General features: G+C 40.3%; 1 protein-coding gene across 4 annotated transcripts in view; it reads right to left on the reverse strand.

The window, feature by feature from the left end:
* Ebf1 (EBF transcription factor 1) overlaps nt 1-19,172 on the reverse strand; it is a 387,150-nt gene extending 367,978 nt beyond the window's left edge. For all 4 annotated transcript variants that reach the window (XM_033761605.1, XM_010622272.2, XM_010622271.2 and 1 more), the window contains exons 1-5: nt 19,138-19,172; nt 18,889-19,045; nt 18,261-18,324; nt 17,602-17,657; nt 6,408-6,481 (exon numbers count right to left, since the gene is read on the reverse strand). In XM_033761605.1, the coding sequence (XP_033617496.1) occupies nt 6,408-6,481; nt 17,602-17,657; nt 18,261-18,324; nt 18,889-19,045; nt 19,138-19,157 (371 nt within the window). In that variant the 5' untranslated portion in view covers nt 19,158-19,172. The remainder of the gene's footprint in view (nt 1-6,407; nt 6,482-17,601; nt 17,658-18,260; nt 18,325-18,888; nt 19,046-19,137) is intronic.
* Nucleotides 19,173-19,805: the final 633 nt, after the last annotated feature.

Genomic DNA, 19,805 nt, shown 5'->3' on the forward strand with positions numbered 1-19,805 from the left:
TTGTATTTTTTGATATGTCTTATCCCTCCCAGCTCATATAGTTCAAAAAGGAAGAAACGTCCATTTTACTCACCAAATGAGAAGCATGATGCCTGACAGAATTTTTAAAACTCAAATATTGAATGACTGAATGATTGAATGATTGAATGAATGAATATGTTGTACTCAGAAGAAATGACAATCCAGGAGAAAAGAAGGTGGCAGGTAAAGGAAGTCAAGCTGACCGTCACAGCAAACATGGCTAATGAAAGGAAAGTGTACCATACCCCAACCCACATACCAAACCAGCTCCGCCCGACAAGGGCCACACGAAGCCTGAGGTATGCTCTTTGACTTAAGCACAGTCCTTACCTTCTTAAAATAAAATTTCCCCTGAGGGTAGCAAGATGAATTTAGCCATGCTTCTATGCTGTGCCCCCAGGAACCTGGGGAAACAGGCAAATGCAAAGAACAGGAGTGTAGAAGGAAGGATAGAGTAGAAATAAAACAGGGGAATGAAGAAAACAGAAGAAAAAAGAATGAAGAGCTAGGGGTCACTTAACTCTCATTAAAAAAAAAACTTTATGCAAAGTATCAAAACTAGCTCTGGCTGGATGCGGTGGTGCATATCTATAATCTCGGCTCCTCAGAATATATCTTAGTGCTTCAGGTTCAAACTCTGGAGCCTCAAAAAAAAAAAAAAAAAAAAAAAAAAAAAAACCAAAACAGATCTTCTGTTTCTTGAGTCATCACTGCATTTCCTACTCATTTTTCCAAAATAGGCTACTCAGGCTTGTGTTCCACACTGGAGCAGCCACAAAACAGCCTAACAAAGGAATATGTTGCATTCTGTATTAAAAACATTTAAAGAATGAAGATAGGGAAGTGATGCACTATTAAGGAAAAAAGTCTACATTATATTGCAAATTGAGGAAAACAAGTTGCAGAAGAGTCTCCTTTCCTGAAGAAAAAGAACAAGGGAAAGACCGGGAAGGAAAGGAAGACAGGATTTTTTACAAACCTGGTTCACTCCTCTGCTCAGTCTAAATGATGTCATTGCTTTTGAAAGGCCTACCCTGACTACTCCTGGGTTCTCTAGATCCTCATCCTGCCACATTTTTCTTCATAGAAGTCACTATGATGTATTTCATGTTTGTCTTCTTTTACTGTCTCTCCCACTCTGCTATAAGCCCCACAGGGACAGAGTTTGGTTCTCCCCTACATCCCCAGCAACTGGAATGAAGCCTATCATACAGCAGATCTTCAGAGCCTAGCGTGCAGTAAGCCTTTGCAAATTAAATTAATAGGAACATCAAAGAGTTAAGTTATAGTGGGTGGAACAGGCACTGAGGAGACTGGATAACATATATTTTATTTTCATGCTTCATCGGTGTTCTGCTTTGTGCTAAAATATAACTTTCCCATTAAAAAAATTATAAATCAACTATGAGCGGAAGGAAGGTCTTTCTTTCTTCAGAATGAGCTGCCTGCCACCTATTGTGTAACTTCGTAGCACCAAACAGAGTGAGGGCCAGTCCTTCATCCTCACGACAGTCTCTCCTGCCGCGTGAGTTCTTCCTGCAAGCAAACTCAGACCAAAAAAGATGGACACTACATAAAAGACATGTGTTAACTCAGAAGGACAAAATGAAAGGATACATTCAGAAATGCTTTTAGGATAGAAATTAGGCTTGTACTGAAACAATCCAATAAATGAAGCAATTACTAGAGCACTTATAGGAAAGTTTTTGTATTACTAAGAAAAAACACATTGATCATTATGTCTTCATTGTTTGGGAACCAAGGCCTTCAGCCCTCTGTGTGTCCGAATGGACTTGGTATATCTTCCTTAAAGCAGACATCTCTTGTAGAGCTTACAGTTTTCCTAATTTGCTTTATCACCAAAGCAGGATCCCAAATGCCACCACTACTTACATCCCTTCCCAGTCTGCAACCCTGGTGGCAGAAGCCCCGTGGCTGGTCACAGCAGTGGGTCCCGCACACGTAGCTTAGTCCATACACTGTGGACTCACAATAGTAGTCCTCTCCTCAACAGGATCATGTGTCTCCCAAACAACTCTCTACATTCAGAAAAAACACACATTTGCAGGTGATAAATTTCTAATGAGCTGACTCACAGCTTCATAAACCAGGGCAAGGAATGTGTTCTCCTTCCATTCCTCCATGCCTGTCACCCCTATGTAAACCCATAGCTTCAATTCTCACCTTTGGGAAAACATCTTTGAAGTTAATTATCTTTGATCCTGATTCTCTTCCCAGCTCTGGGCCATAGGCCCACCCAACTGCAGCCTCTCCACAGAGAAACTGTGCCTGGACCACCAGTGTACACTTCTCCATGCACCCTTTGGGGTCTTTCTCCTATCTCACTCCTCTCTCATCCCTGCTGCTATAACACACCCACAAGGATCCTTCCTCCTTGGCCTAGGCCCTTTGCCTTGATCTTGCACCACAGTCAGCCCTTTCTAGAGCCAAGTTTAGCAGTCTGTTCACAAGTCTCAATTCCCAGGCTAAACTGAAAGCTCTTCTACTGCAGGACCCAGGGTCTTCTAACTCTTCCTTCCACAAGGCTTTGCAAATAGTAGGTGCAAAAGAATGAACGAAGACAATCTGCACCACCACAACTAGAAGGAACAAAGGACACTCACGTTTTAGTAGACCCTCCCTTTGAATACTTTCTTATTAACATTCACTCTGAGCAACAATGTACCAAATAGTGCAGATATTGCTGCCTCTAATTCTATTAATAATAGACATTCAATACTGAGACTGTGTCATGCATGGTGATAAGCGTATAGGGGAACTGTAACATTTAATCTTAACTACCACCCTATGAGATAAGTAATATTAAAACCCAATTTTATAAATAAGTCAGCTAAAGCACAGAGGAAAAATCAAGTAACTCCCTTGGCTTCAAGGAGTTTAGACTAGCATGCACAGATGAAGGCGCGCGCGCACACACACACACACACACACACACACTATGAAAAAACGACTGCAAGGAAATCACATGTATACAGGATTGTATGAAAAGGACATGCCTCAGACTAAAGGTCAGTGTGCTTCCCTACAGAAGCCACAAGTATCAGAAGGCTTAGAAAATCAGAATAAGCTAACAAAAGCATATCAAGGGACTAGGCTAGCCTTGGGAACTCATGGCCCTATAAGAAATCAGGCACTAATAACAGAAAAAAAGAACTTTCTTATACAGATTACCTGTCCCCTGCAATTGTCTCGTACACCGGAAATGGAGAAAACCTACTTCATTCAGCCCACTTAGGAACTAGGAGCTAGGTTAACCCACCAAGCAGAGTTCCTATTTTCTATTCACATTTAAACACAGGTTTTCAGGATCCCCTTATAATCAAATCCCTTATGGAATTCTACTGTAAAAGAATCACTCTAGGGACCATATTATTTTAAGAACTTCACAACCAGGTATTAGTAAAACATGATGATTGGTATGGTAGATTCCAATTCCCTGAAAGGCAGAGACATTCCCAGACTCCTACAGGACAGCTCCATGTCAGCAAGTCAAAGGAGGGTTTGTGTCGGAGTGGTAATAACTGTAATTGGCAATTCCTTGGGCCAGCCCAGGCCATAGTGTCACTTTCTCTCGAGAACAAAATGGGATTTTAAAATATGCAGCACCTGTGACATGATTCTGTGGTGATTTTTTTTTAATTTCCTTTTTCTTTTTCCTTTGCCGGCAACAAAACAGAATCATACCAAGCCCTTTCTTGTCTAAATTCTGTCTCCTTTACCATACCCAGTGTACTATAAATATATACAGCTTTTGTGACATCAATGCAAAGTTTTATTGTGCTGTTAGCTTTGATAGAAAGCACTGCAGAAAGTTGTTTAGAAATTAAATATCTAAAACGGGCTATTTTAAAATCCAAGGCCCTCACTATTTCATGTCTGCAATGAAGAAATTTCATCTTGGGGAGAGCAAGCTGTCTTTCACACCATATGGCTAATGGTGGTGCATAGCAATTAGCCAGGCTGATTAATGGTGAACAGACTCTAATTTTATGCTTATAATTGAGCCTGCATTTGCACCCCTGGTGCAAATTCAGCACATCCCAACTTCCACTTACAACAGGCAAGAAATCAAGAGAAATAGGATGGTGTGGAAAGTGAGAATTTTTTTCCTAAAGCCCCCTAAAGAGCATCAGATTTGCAATTTAAAAGACTGTTAGCCACACAATAGATGACAGGTTTGTGTAATGGGGTCATGGCGGTCTGGTAAACAAACAAGCACCCCCTACACATCTATAGGCAGCTAGAAGAAATGGTAATCTGTAACATTAGCTGGGTGACATTTGGAATATGGGTTTTCCCTTTAGGCACACAGTACAACAGCATCATTTGCCTTCAGTGGCTTGAAATTTTTATTTTTGCCATTTTTATGTTCTGAAAAATAGAGATAACATCAGCAGTAAAGCACACCGACCAGCATAATAAAGCACTTCGGACCAATGAATTTTAAAAACAAGAAAAATATAAGTTGCCTTAATAGAGGGTAGGCCTGTGTGTGAAAGTCATAATATATATATATATCGTTAAGTGTTTCAAGAATAGAATTATTTTTGAAATAACCAAAAAAAATTGAAAGAAGGAAAAAACTACTGGCTCAAAAATATTTTACAAGTCCACATATACTTCAGAAAAATAAAATAGTGAAAAAGGCACTTGAGATATGTATATATATATGTATGTATGCATGTATGTATCACTTGGCATATTGGTTAAGATCCATCCTCCTGTCTATTTCCTACTTTGCTAGAATCACAAGTAGTAGAACATGGAAAATTTAGTCTAACAGCATGCTAATTATAGGAAGCTACCATAATAGTTGATTGAAAAAATAGGGGATTTAGCTCAGTGGTTCCACCGCCTGCCTCACAAGTACAAGGACCCGAGTTCAATTCCTAGTAAGAATTAAAAAAAGAAAGAAAAGGAAAAACAGTAAGATAAAGGGACCATGTTTCAATGCTTTTCAAAATGAATTTCACTCATTTAATTCTGAAAGGTACAACTCAAGCTTTATTAAATGATTGCTATATAAAGAATAACCTTAATTTTTTGCCTAGTAATATAAGAATCCTATGACCATATTTTGGGGTTCTGTTACAGCCTTAAAGTTAGAGAAAAACAACCTGTTTCAGGGATAATTAACAAGTTTTATAAATAACTGAAGTGAAAACTTGTGACACTTCTGCATATTTTAGGATAACATATAAGAAGTATTTTTTAAAGGGAAAAATGAAATTTTTATAGACATAGAAGTTAATATTTGCAATTTTACTCAAGAAGCACATTAAGGCCCTTTGACTTTATTTCCACCTGTAGAGTTTTAAGATCATTTTCCCCACAAGGCCATGAGCAGCAATCAAGGCCACCCATGCCGAGGTGGCGGCTGAAGCCCTAAATGGATTGGTCAGGAATAGTCAGCAGCCGAGCATGCTTTGTGCCAGGAAAAGCTGCACAGCTAACAAAGCAATTAGTAGCCTTTCTCTGAATCACAGTGGCATCTTCGTGCTTTATCCAATTACTAGGAATAGTCTGGGAGCAAAGTGCTGATGTTATTTTATGAAAAATAAGAATACAAGTTAAAAGGCTGTTGGCTGGACCAGTCCCTTACATGTGGAGGCCTCACAGAAGCCAGGGTGGTGAATGTGGTCCTCCTGCGTATTTTCTAATGTAGTGTCAGTCTGATTACAGGCAAAAACAAAAATGCTCATTTCTAATATGAATTTTTATACTTTTCAGGAACTCATCTTTGCCATCCTTGCAGAAACACAAAACTCACTGTCTCTAAGAAATATTAGTCACACTGTCAGGTATGCACGGGGGAACTAAGAAATCAATGGCAAGGGGTGGAAGAAGAACGAAAAGAAAAACATCACACTCAGTGTGAGGAGAAATGATGCCTAAGGAGAACAAAAAAGAAAAACATCACACTCAGTGTAAGGCAAAATTCATATTTGTAAGCAGTAGAATTAAAAAGGGGGAGCTACAATTTTCAACTTTGCCCAAACAGAAGCCGCTGCCGACTTCACTAGAACTCTTCTTACTCATTTTACGGGCAAAGCAGTAGAATCCATTTAATAACAGTAAGTTGGTTGTACTGCACGTTATTTAATTGTAAAGGAAAGGGAGACCATTAGCAGGACGGTATCATAATGAAAATAAACATCTTTCAGGATGAAATGTAAGAAATAATTCAGAACTATTATGATACCTGACCCTTTGCCACCAAATACTCATATCTAACAATTCTTTTATATTATCTACTAGAAGATAGACAAATGCATAACCAAAAATAGTCCTGAGTTCACCTACATTCAAAGTACAAATTCATCTTCTCTTTGCTAATGAAAGAGAAAGACCAAGGTATTTCTTACCTGCACATGATCTCATGCGTGAGCAAGACTCGGCACATTTCAGGGTTCTTGTCTTGGCCTTCATACACTATGGCCTGAAAGCAAAGGCATGGTTTCAGCTAAGTAGCAGAACACAACTATAACTACTGAGTTCTTGACCCATTCATCACTGCTGAAGGCCAGTGAGCTGTTGGGAGCCAACAGCCTCACTGAGAGGACTGTTTCAAAATACATGGTTCAGCATCAACCCAAACTGTGTGGAACGGGATATGATCCTCTTGGCCCTGTCAACCACCTTATTAGAATGCACATCTCTAGATCAGTGTGATGGGTTTCTGTTGTCAAGACAACCATAATTCTCCTTTCAATACAGAATAAAAATAAGCCTAATCAATAAGGAGGAAAAAGCCAGAAGGCTGAGTAGATTGAGAAACTACTGATCTAAAATATAGAACAGCAGGCAAGCTTAATATTTACTTTATTTTTCCCCGTTAAGTTTATTGGTACATTTAAAGCAACCAGTACAGTTACATTTGAATGATATGCTTTTGCCTATCGTTGACTACTTCCAGCCCCAACATTTAGCGTTTCAGCGGTAAGCAGCATAAAACAAGTGTGGGTGAAGCAAATGAGTCCATTCACTCACAGTGTCATTTTTCTAAGTGATTCATCAACCAGGGAAAATCCCTCTTCCCACCAACAGGCTGAAAACATGTGCTCTCCAGGGGTGTACACCCACCCCAACAAGAATGCTCACCAGCATCTGCTGAGTGGGAGCTGTAAGCCATAGAGTTATCTCCCTAAACTACGAAGAATTACATCCCACTCTCAAAATCTGGAATCCTATACCACCTCAGCAGCCTTTGTACTTTATAGACGGTGTTTGAGCCTACTTTTTATATTGTGTGCACAAACATTTTGCTTCTGGACACCAAGAAGTCCTCCTGAGAACTCCGCTTCCTAGGGACCTACATGTTAATACCTGAGCCAACAGAAAACACAAAGCTATTAGCAGAGCAGTGCTCCGAAATGGGATACATTTAGCTGATTTAACACTGTATCACTGCATAACACTAATATAACATAGCTTCAAATTGTTAATAAAATTATTTTCACACATTCATATAATTCTCAATTTCTTGGTGACAAAACTACTTAAATTAACCTGAGACTGTTCTTACGTAATACATAAAGATGTTACAGCGACTGGTAGTTGGTTCTAATGTGCTTTGTTTTTTAACCTGAGACTTCCAGAAGCTATTATGATGGGCGCTGCTGAAGGCTCAGCATGTCTTGACCCTTGGACTGGGCTCAGGGTCTGACATCTGACCACAGGACAGAACAAACTCAGCAGCAAATTAGCATTGAGGAAAGTAACTTGCATAAGGAAAAAACACACAGTGTACCCTTGAGTTACAACTGGCCTGACATACAAACAACCTGGATTATGACCCAAACTTTAGTCTAATTTACAGTCTTGAGTTATGACCTAAATGCTGGTCACTTGTACTTCCAGATGGTCTCAGATACAGATTTAACCCTTAAAGGGCTCTGGGAGGACTATTACAACATCCTTTCCTGAGTGGGGTTAATTAAGAAATCCTGGGCCAATGTCTCTCTAAGAACACAGATCCGCCTGTGTACAGGAGAGAGACTTTGAAGGTTTTGTAGAGGAGCCTGAGCCTTCAGTGACCGACTTCTGTTACAACCAGCCCTCAGGAAGGAATTGAGTTCAAAAGTCAAGGGTCCACGGCATTACCATTGTTCATCAAAACCATTTTTATGGCTAGCCTATCACAATCCTGTATTGTTTCAAAAAATATTTTTATTTTGACATATTTGTAGACTTACGGAAGAGTTGTAAGAATATATAACAAAGCCCATGATGTTCGTACTCATATCCCTCAAATGTGTTTGTGTTCTAATAAATGCGCTTTATTATTTTCTTTTTTCCCTAAATGACCTTTCAGTAAACTGCAGACATGTCCTGAATATTTCAGGGTATTTCCTTCAAACAAGCAGTCCTCTTACATAACCACAGTATAATGATCTAAATCAGAAAATTAACATGGATGCAATGCAATAATCTAATCTCTAGACCTTATTGAGATTTATCAATTACCCAATAATGTCCTTTACAGCCAAAGAAAATCCAATACTAATCACTGTATTGATGCGTTATTTCTCCTTTAAAATGGGATGCTCTAGAGTGTTTTTTATTTTGTCACATTTTTAAAGAATGCAGGTTATCTTCTAAAACATTCCTCAGTTTGAGTTTTCCCAGGCAAAGAGTGAAGTTTTGTGTCTCAAGAATAGCGCAGAGGGATACTGAGTTCCCATGTTCCAGGTCTTGCTGGAAACATAAATTTTGACCATTTGCCTGCTCTCCACCAGAGATCACTAGCCAAGTTTTGCCCTATACAGTTATTACCCTTGCCTATGCGATTCATAGCTACCTTCTGGGGAGAAAATCTACATTATGCCTCAAATTTTCATCCACTGGATTTAACATGCATAAATGATTCTTTCTTGCATTCTTCTGTTTTTTGTTGTTGATATTGTTTTGTTTTGTTTTGTTCTGTTTGAGATGGGGTCTTTCTATGTAGCACAGGCTGGCCTCAAACTTGTAGCAATCCTCCTGCCTCAACCTCCTGAGTCGCTGGGATTACAGGGGTACACCACCATGCTCAGCTTTCTTGTATTCTTAAAAGACCTTTTTAAATACCCAAAAAATTGCTTTATTCAAGAAAATACATTAATTAAAAATTCTCTGAAAACCAAAAAATATATCTGCCTGTTGTATTTCCTGCAATCATTGCTGGAAATAAATTTTTTAAGTAAATTACTGATTAGATCTAACACATGCTAAAAAAAATGTAATGACGCATTTCTGCTAAATGCTATTGCCACAAAATTATTTGCATGTTCTCTTAATACTCTAGATAACCTCTGTTTCAACTTTAATACTTGTCTAGCCAAACTAAAACAAGTAACTTGGTAAATAAATTCACAGATATTGAGTTTTTTCCCTACTGTAAAAAAAAAGAGAACTTTGGGGTTTGGGGGTGTGAATTCCATCAGATCTTCTCATTCTGATTATTTCTGGATGTTACAGACATTATTTTTCTTTTTTTTTGGTTCCATCATAGTATCCAATTAAAGACATGCTGGAGCACAAATCTCCTTATGACTCCCCGAAGGAGTGGAGGATATGGACTCCCAGAAGTCCTATGTTTTGTCGTTCATAACTGAACATCATTTGTTTAAGGCCCAGAGCCTCTGTAATACATCTCTTTACAAAATACCAAACTGCCACTTCGTTTCTGGCAGCAGAGTCAAAACAGAGAATTTTTCTCTACATCAAGCATAGAAAAATGAAACCATGAGTTTGGATTTCTTCATAAATAATTAGGAACTCTAGAGAGGGCTAGAAGCATGAAGTTTCTGCTCTCCCTATCCTTAGGCTTAGACAGAACAATTTTCTCACCACATAAAGGCAGAGAAAGAAGTGTTGCTCCCATAACTTCTGAATGAAAACCACGTGAAACTCAGTCATGCACTAGGACTAAAGTCCTGTATCTCTAGTGAACTAGAGCCTCAAGAATTAGCTTTCACGTGAAGTTAAAAGTCAAAGGCAACTCCAAGCCCAGCCAAGTAGTTTTTGAAACTGGAAAGGCTTTTTAACACACACACACACACACACACACACACACAGAATGCATGGGCCCAGAAATCAACATTTTCATGTGATCCAGTATAGGAAAATTTGATAAATTTATATGGACAAATATCTCTGATAAAAAGTAGCAACAATAAGACAAGATTAAAAAACAAACATTCTTCCAAGGTCTCCCTCCAGCTTGCATCCCTCCAGACAGCCCCAATCAAATCTCTACCATCTACATTTAGTACACATGTCAGGACTGGCTCACCATTCAGCAAACCCAGACTGTAACCCAAAAGGCTACGTATCCTTTAACATTAACTTGAGGGGAACTTTCTGCTTTTCCTCCTAATTCATATGTGCTTCTGTAGGGTATGAGGAAAGCTGGTTGAGGTTGGTCAGATGGGAGATCCCAAGGAGCATATAAGACAGCACTGACCATTTTAAGAGAAACCATTTTAACAGACAGCTGGTTTAAGAACAGACAATGGAACACCAAGAAGAAGGCTTATTGTCATCCTCCATACTAAATCATGTGTCTGCTCACTGGGAGGAAGGTAGTCGGCTGCGAGAGCAACAAAGACAACAGTAGTTTAAATAAATCAATGTGTTTATCAGGAGTGAAGATGGAGGTCTGCTACAGAGATGGGCAGGAGAGGGACAGAAATTATGTAAAATATATTATTAATATAAATCAATTGATGAGAATCAAGTTAAGCTTTGAACCCTAAGAAATAAGAAATACAATTTCCTGTTGAAAACAGTGTTTACATTAATGCTGCCAAGAGCAAATAAATCCCTTAGGCATTAGGAATGCTTCCTTGTACAGAAAGAGATGTAAAATAGTAAGCAGCAATAACTTCATCTCAACTTTAAAAGCCTAGGTGAGATTGATAAATAAGTTGTCAAAACTGAGCATACTTTGAGCAGGCTTGTTTTCCTGATGTACAGACCTCCCTTTTCTAAATGTTGTCTACTAATAAGCAAATAGAAAATATAGGTATTACAAATTATTTTTTAACATTCTCTTCACTTTCAGGTTTTTTTCAAGAATTATTTAAATAATTAATGAAAGAAAAAAATAATAGCACGAGTTGTTGAAAATTTCACACCCTGACATAACAACACTACTGCATACTTTATTGTTAAAGGATTAAAAATGCTCCATCATAAATAAATCTGCAATATCTTTAAACACTAATCAGTCAGTCAATCTACTAAGGTACCCCTGTCACCACTGTTTTAGAAGGCATCTTTTGAACTGCAAGTATAGCCCTGCTTTCCTAAAGTATCACTAGTTCTCAAAAGTTGAGTGAAATTTAGGATGGGTAAAGACCGCATGGTAAAACAAAAAATACACAGTGCTTATATACTAACATCACACTTCAGTACCAGAGGAAGTACAATTGAGTATGGAATTTCTTCATTTACTTTTCTAATAGTTTTAACTCTTTGTGGTCCATGTCAGAATAAGGGAGCAAAGAGAATTCTTTTGATTTTGATTCAACAAAATGTTTTTAGATAAAAAGTATTTCCATTAGAAGTCTTATTTGTTTGTTTGGAACCAAAAAACAGAAGACTTGCCCCCACTAGTTTAAAAAAGAAAAGTATGTTAAGTTAAAATAAATAAGAAGAGAAAGAAAGAAACAAAAGAAAAGAAAAAGAAGGAAATGAAGGAAGGAAAAAGATTATAACTAACACAAACTCCTAATTTTCACAAATAAATCAAACAGTAACCTTGAAAATCTTACTCCTTTTTCTACATTCAAAATGAGAGGGCAAATTTAACTTGTTACCTTAGAGAACAAGTTTATGAATGGACAAAATACCTCTTTTCACCTGAAAAGAAATGTCCTCTGTGAACTATCAACAAGTCTTTGGCAGCAAATTACCGAGAACTGAACTAATCAGAAAACAATATGAAGACCTCCAATAGCAACACACTGCAATAATAATCAGTATATTCAGCCACCAAGTCCTACAGCCTGTCCCATCAAAAGGGTGTAGCTAATGTGGTCCTAGAGATTTCTAGGTGGAGGAGCCTTAGTTCAAAGTAAACCGTGCCAAAGAAAACACCACGAATCTGACATTTCACAAGCAATTGTGTCAACAGCAATCCAACATTAGTAGTGGTATAAAATTAAAAAATGTTTGCTTCAATTAGCAGTTCGGCTACTGGTGAATAAATTGCAAAGATGTAATTTCAGCTCAGCAGTTAAGCAGGCCCATTTTCAGAAGTGAATTAGGAAAGTCGCAAAGGAATGATATCATATTCAGTGTGCTGTTCAGTTACATCACAGCCCTGAATAAAAGTTAGCGTATACCAATGCAGTGAGCTTTAAAATGCATCTTTTATGTCTCAAAGAACAAAAAGCCCTTATATTATGCAAATACTTGAAAAAAGAACTAAATCATTCTAATAATCTCATATCACATTTCTTTTCTTAGCAGTAATAAAAGATATTTTACTCATATGGTAGCTGTGTTTACATCTATATTAGCAGATACAATTGACTTTGTCAACTCAGTGAAGCAATAATAATAATAGAATAATAAAAGCAGCTAATTTACTAAGCCCTTAGTATGTGTTGATCACTATTCAAAGTGCTTTAACATGTCTGAATTCATTTCATTCTCACAACAGAGTTTTGAGATGGGCGCTACCATTATTCCCATTAGTTTGATTCCAAGTGCTTATACATTTTAATTACTCACTAGGACAAATCTTTCTTGCTCAACAACTATGTACACAATTCACCAATGTTCAAACACTCCTTCATCCCTCTCGGCAATATAAGTAAAGACAGAGATAACAGACTGTCTGTACAGTCATACAAGTTCGATAAATGCATCCCTACTAATATGTTCGTTTTTAATGCTGTTCAAACATTCACATGGAAACAGCTCTAGCGTAAATATCCCCGAACAAATGGCTGTATATTATCCAGGAGGGAGCAGTTGGACCGCCAGACTGGGGAAGTACTAGGCCATCTGGCTCCGGCAATCTCTCCAAAACCATCAGCTTTGTTTTCACCCCCAGACTCCAAACAACACATTTTCCACTGTGATGAGTTTACATTTTCCCAAACACGGGTCCTGATCATGCATAAAAATTCTAAACTTCTTCATTCCTCTATGTGCAAAGAAATTTAAATCACCTGCATTTTTGACATGTTATCCAAGGCGACGGAAAGCTGCTGAAATATGGCCCCTGCTTATAAACTTGCTCCATCTTTTTTTTTTTTTTTTGGTTTCCCCAAATGTATGGAAGGCCCTCTGTGCGGGCCTAGTGCGTTCCTTGCGAACTTATTGATACGTTAAAAATGTGTTTATTTACCACTGGAGAACTATGAACTGAAAGGGTTGTTAATCAAATCTACATAGCTGTGGCAGCATATAATGAAACAATCAATAAAGAAAGAAATGCACTTGCATCAATAACTTAAGAACTGGGAATATCAAACACAAATACATAAAGAAGTCGGGCTGGGAGGAGAAAGCTGAGGGAATTTCTGATTTTTGTACCTGGGAATCCCACACAGACAGGACCTGTTTAGCACCCCCTGGTTACATTTCCTACCTTTAAATCCAGACATATAAGGATTATGTGACTACTGTTTTCTACTCTCCATGAACACTACTGTTTAGGGGCAGGCAATATAATGTTTTTGATTACTTTATGAAATCGGATATTTTTCTTTGCCTATCGCTATAGAAAATGTCACTCTTTTCAAGCATGATGGAAGGAGGAGAGATGAGCTAAAGTTCTGCTTTGTTTTCTAACTGTATAAAGATAAATACCTCACTGGAGCAATCACAGACGGTAATCACATTTCAAGTACTACAAGAAAATCTGAAATGAGGCAGATTAACCCTCAGACTTCCCCACTGGCTTGTGGGAGTTTCTGCAGCAGATATTGTTTCTGGATGTCTCAGCCATGAACTTCGGGATCCTACAGAGGTTTTTGCATGCTCACTAATAGAATACCAAAAACAGCAATGACACAAAAACAATCTATTTTTAGTCCGGCTAAACTTGGTTTTGAGCAACCCTTCCCAAAAGCAAGACTTGTTTTTTTTTTTAGTTGGTAGACAGTTTTTAAAAAATATTATGTCCTTTTATTAAAATATTATGTATTTTATAAAGGAGGCTTAGGGATAAGGAACTTCAGATCTTTATAGATTCACCTCCAATGAAACGCCCTCATTCCTGGTGAAGCCCAAATCTCAGAATCTTTACCCCAAACAGTATAATGAGACACTTTGAAAAGGGGTGAAATGCTGTGTAATACCAATATATCTTGGTTGATAGAGTACATTTCTGTTTGCTCTCAGTGTTGCTAACTCCACTCAAGATCCAGAATAATCTATGAAAATGTAGAATGCACAGCTAGTTTTCATGCCCTTTGCCCAAGAGTCCTTTTGAATTTTAACACTAGCACGTGTATCAGGGATATGACGTCACAAACACCAAGTCACATCTCTGATAATAAAAACATTATTATAAAGTAACTAAGTGAAGACATTTGGACAGTAACTAGGTATTCCCTCCCCAGTGATAATGTTACTAGAAAGTGTCACATAGCCAAAAGTATGCTAGTCTGTTCCCTAAATATCAAAATCTGGGAGAATTTCACAGAAGAAAAATGTAACCACTTAATGAATTAGCTTTTGTCACGTTTTACAACTGATGGAAGGGGCTGCTGTATATTTAAGTAAAATCAAAATTTTTAGAAATTATAAATCAAATCGGGTATTTATCATAAGATAATTTCAAGGTAAATGAGGAATCACTGACTCATTAAGGCTGAATATAAATTATGCGATAGCTAGGAACAGTTAAACTTCTTCATGCTGATCTATCTGCTTTTGGGAGACCATTCTATTAGCTATGTACACAAGAAGCTAACCTACTTCCAAAGCTTATACAGCACTAACCAAAGAATAAGCAACTGTATAATGAGCAGGGATTGTCTTTCAAAGTGAAAGCTATAGAGAAGGTGGTTATTTAAACATTCATTATGAAAGCACAAAGGTTTATCTTGAAATTTCCCTTTTCTGGATATTTTTACCCTAACTTAGATAATTACTAAACCTTTTTAAGGTCACTCCACGCCAAAAAATATAATTGCATACATTTATAATTTTAAATTGTACTCAGATATCACCTATAGCAAATGACTTGCTTATATTTGCTATTTTAGAAATAAACCACATTTTGTTCTTCTCTCTGACACTCTGTCCTCCTTCTAGCTGCAGTTTTTTAAAGCTCTATAGCCTTCTTAGTAAAATGTATTTGACATATTGCCTTATTAAAAAAAATTAAAAGATTTTTCTCCCCTCCATTTTCATATGCATGTATACAGTCAATTAATTTCCTAATGGGAAAATCAATTCCTGATGGAAGTTTGTTTAGCAAGATCTAAAATAAAGTTTTAAAGAGGTTTAAATCTGATGGAATGACTTCAAATATGTCCCAATTTTGTACTTTTAAAAACTGTTTGATTCATAGTGCTGCCTATAACTTAACATTTAAGTAGTCGGTGTTGCACAAGGCTTACATACTTCTCAGCGTGTGCTTTTTATCTTTTAAAAAATAGATCCCAATAAATAGGATATGCATTAGAGTTCATCCCCCTCCTTGAGAATGGCAGGAAAAGATATCCAAGTTATCATTTTTCATATGCATGTATACAGTCAATTAATTTCCTAATGGGAAAATCAATTCCTGATGGAAGTTTGTTTAGCAAGATCTAAAATAAAGTTTTAAAGAGGTTTAAATCTGATGGAATGACTTCAAATATGTCCCAATTTTGTACTTTTAAAAACTGTTTGATTCATAGTGCTGCCTATAACTTAACATTTAAGTAGTCGGTGTTGCACAAGGCTTACATACTTCTCAGCGTGTGCTTTTTATCTTTTAAAAAATAGATCCCAATAAATAGGATATGCATTAGAGTTCATCCCCCTCCTTGAGAATGGCAGGAAAAGATATCCAATATATCAAAGGCAATTTTGAAAACAAAATTCCACTTAAGACTTTGCTGTTTTTGGTATTTAAAAAAAAAAGTTATTGAAATGAGGCTTTTGTGTTTGTTTGGCAGCAAAAAATTAAATAAAAAATAGTGTCCAAAAAAAGAGAATTATCCTACCTAATAATGCAACCCAATTAAAGAAAGAAGACCAAGGCTAAAAGTATAAGTGGGATCTTCATCTAAGCTATCAACTACCAAATGAATGAATCTTCAAGAAAAGATAAAATTGTTAGAGAACACGAAATTGATCTCAATAGATATTTATTATTTTTAAAAATATATTTCATACCCTCTATTTTTCTAAGCAGGTCACAATGAAATATAAGTGCAATAATAAAAATTAGCTGCTATTAAGCTGACTCCTGCTGAGTAGATTTTAAAACTCCCAACAACTTCTTAATAAGCACTTTGTATTTAACATATTTAAGCCATAGCCTATCAAAAAGCAATTTTTAAATACGCGTGCATACCCTAATTTCAAACTTTCTGAGCCAGTGTTTATGAAAGAAGATCACTTCCCTTACTATAAAATGGGAACACTTAAAAATAACAATCAAACAAATTTTAATGTCCTTACTAAATTGCTGCTTAGATATAATGGATAACTTCACTCTTTTGTTTGATTTCTTTCTCCCACCCAATAAAGCTGTCTTCTTTCTGCTACTAAGTTCTCCAACTACCTAACCAGCTACTTCATTCTGAAACTAAACATTTTTTAAAAATTAAGAAGAAGGAGGGAAAAAAGCTCCTGTGTCTCATTAAAATGTCAAGCCTCTCTTCTGACTCGGCTCATAATTGTATCTTTTAAACCATAACTCAACCTTAATGTATACTGCCTGACACCGGCTTGTTGGGAGCTGAAGGAAACGCTGTCTATGTACCTTTAAGACCACAGGCTCACTCATGCTGCCTGGCTTCCTGCCAAACTTGGAGGCAAAAGCGGGAGGATTTTTTTTTTTTTCCAAAATATTCTCTAACAATTGTTGCTCCCTATTCCAACACTACCTTCCACCAACATCCCCTTTTTAAAAAGTATGTGGCGTGGTCCTCTGCTTTCTCCATCCATCTCCCCATTCCTGGGGAAGACTCAGGGGCCCCCATCCTCCACCTCCTTTGCTCGGGGCCTTCTGGGTTAGGCCCCGGCTGGCTCGGGCTTCCGAAGTTTAGTTCTTGACGCCTAGGAATCCCTGGGCACCTCTTCTGCACCGCCAGGCGCTCAGGACGCGTCAGAGGAAGTTCGCCCTCCTGCCTTCCCCCAGCACCCAGGGGCTTGGCTCCCTGGGCCTACGTTTCCCTCGAGCCACAGAGCCCTCGAGCCATCCTGCCCACGCGGAGGCGCAAGTGCGTGACCGGCCTGGAAAGCCGCGCTGGGAGCTTGGACCGAGGTCCACCTTGACTTTCAGAGTCTGAGTTCCAGCCCTCCTGCCTGCAGCACGCAGCTCCTCGACTCTCCCGAATCTCATGACCTTAGTGTCACCCCCACGGCAAAGGGCACGGGCAGCATTAAGAAACTTACTTGTTTTGTCATGGAGTCAATGAGGCGAACGTAGAAATCTTGCTCTGTCCTTATCCCTAGAGGGAAAAAGGAGGACACCGAGGAGAAATAAGTGAGAGGGGATCAGCTGGGAGAGGAGCAATTAGACAAAATCGACAACAGCTACTACACATAGAAAGGCACTCCTACTGTCTGCTACTCCTCGTCCACTGCCCAGAAAGGCGCCTGGCCTCTTGCAAGCCAGGCTGCAGGCTGGGCAGCTGGGAATGGGACCTGACCCCACCTGGCCGCTCTTCCTTCTCAGACAGCAGTCCCTCTGCGTCCCCTGTCGCCACCACTGCTCCTATCCCACCGAGTCTAAGGGGTCTTGGGCCTGGTATTTGGGCTAAGAGGAAAGAACAGGCCTCTGGAAGGGGAAAATGAATGAAAGTGGCCCAGGGAGAGCTAAGGCACCACACCTGGCCTCAAGTACACACCGGACCGACCTACCCCTACCCGCCCTGGGAGGCTCGTGCCCTCCAAAGGTGAAACTTCCTAAGGGGGAAATTTAAGAGGCCAGTTCACCTGGAGCTTGGCGGCCGATTGCGCTTGGCTGGGGGCTTTGGCCCACTTGGAGGTGCCTGAGCCCAAGCCCTGCCCCAGAGCCCCAAAGTGTCGGCACTGACCCACGGGAGCCTCACCGTTGCTGTAAAGGAGCTGGAGCCGGTAGTGAATCCCGTTATTGGTCTTTTCGCTGTTGGCTTCCTAGTTTGCAGCAGGACGCGGAGACAACAGGAGACGCGGGAGAGAGGTCGAGTGAGCAAGTGGACCAAATTGGGGGCAACTTTCCCCAAGCCAGGACCCCTAGTGGGTGAGCCGGCCAGCCCGAAAGGAATTATGGGGCTAACTGTGATCACTCTGCCGCCCCCATCCCACAAAACTCTCCCTTTCCAGAAAATTCCGCGAGGCGCACATGGGTGATCCTCGTCCCAGGGCCTGAGACTCGGGCCTGTGCTCTCAGAGGCAGGCGCTACGTGGTCTGGCAGACGAGGGTTGGGTTCGTCCCAGGTGCCTAATGATCTGGACTGTGAAGCCAGGCTCACCTGGCTCCAGCTCTGGGGGCTCCATGAGAACTTTTTTGCAGCACGACCCCGAGAACCGGAAACCCAGATTCGCCTGGGACGGGAAGTGGCTTGGGGGACACCCGCGCGGGAGTGTGTGATGAATGCTTTGCACTCAGAGGAGCGCGCCTCCCGGGAAGGGGGAGCGGTGCCCGGGCCTCTTCCTCCCCAGCCGGGGACCAGAGGAGGCGGCACTGCGCCCACTTACTTTTTCCTTCTCCACGAACCCCACAAAGGCTGTCCTCTCGATCTCCACGGGCTGACCCTGTCTGTCGTAGAGGGCCAGGACGAAGTGGAAGAAGTTGGATTTCCGAAGATTGGAAGGCGGCTGCTTCTCAAAGTGAGCCCGGGCCAGACCCACCCCGCTGTGGCCAAAGATTCAGAGTTAGATGTCGAACCCGGACACAGGCGCCTCCCTTGTCTCCCAGAACCTAAGAGTCACCCCTCAAACACCCACCTCCTCTGCCCCAAAAGCATGCAGTGGGCGCCCTTCGGGACACTTCAGGCGCTCCAGGCACAGTCACAGACAATCCACCTAAACCCCTGCATGCGCGGGTCCTCGACTGAGGACAGAGCGGTCCCCAGAGCAGGCCAAAGAGGTGTGAAAGTTTTGTGTGGGTTGTGGGCGAGGAGACGGAGCTCCATGAAGCTTTGACTCTGACCTGGGGCGCGCTGCGCGGGGAGGAAGAAAAGTGTAGATGGAGTGGTGAAACTAGTAGGTTCAGAGAGAAAAGCTCCAGGTTTACAACCGGGGGCGGGGATCAGGGGATCAGGCTCGCTACTCCTTCGAGTCTCGCGGCTGAGGTACGGGCAGGTGGGGAAGGAAGAGGACACGCTCCGCTGCAGCCACCCTCCCGGAAAACTCCCTCGCCCCGGCCTCAGAAGCTGCATTTCCAGCCCCAACCAAGTTTGCGAAGGGTCTCGGGATGCGACTCGGAGCTGTCGGGGTCGTTCGCGGTGGGAAAAGGAACTGAGGTGTTTTCACAGGACCCGCGTTGACAAAGTTTCGCTCTTCTCGCGAAATCCTCCTGCTCGGTCCTGAAATCCTAAGGGCCCGCCGGGAACCCGCAGGTCGGGCGCCCTGGCTCCCGGGGCCACTGACAGCGAGCGACCTGCCCTACGCGG

Source organism: Fukomys damarensis, unplaced genomic scaffold (assembly GCF_012274545.1).
Source record: "Fukomys damarensis isolate Sample0158 unplaced genomic scaffold, DMR_v1.0_HiC HiC_scaffold_9, whole genome shotgun sequence".
Taxonomy (NCBI): Eukaryota; Metazoa; Chordata; class Mammalia; order Rodentia; family Bathyergidae; genus Fukomys; species Fukomys damarensis.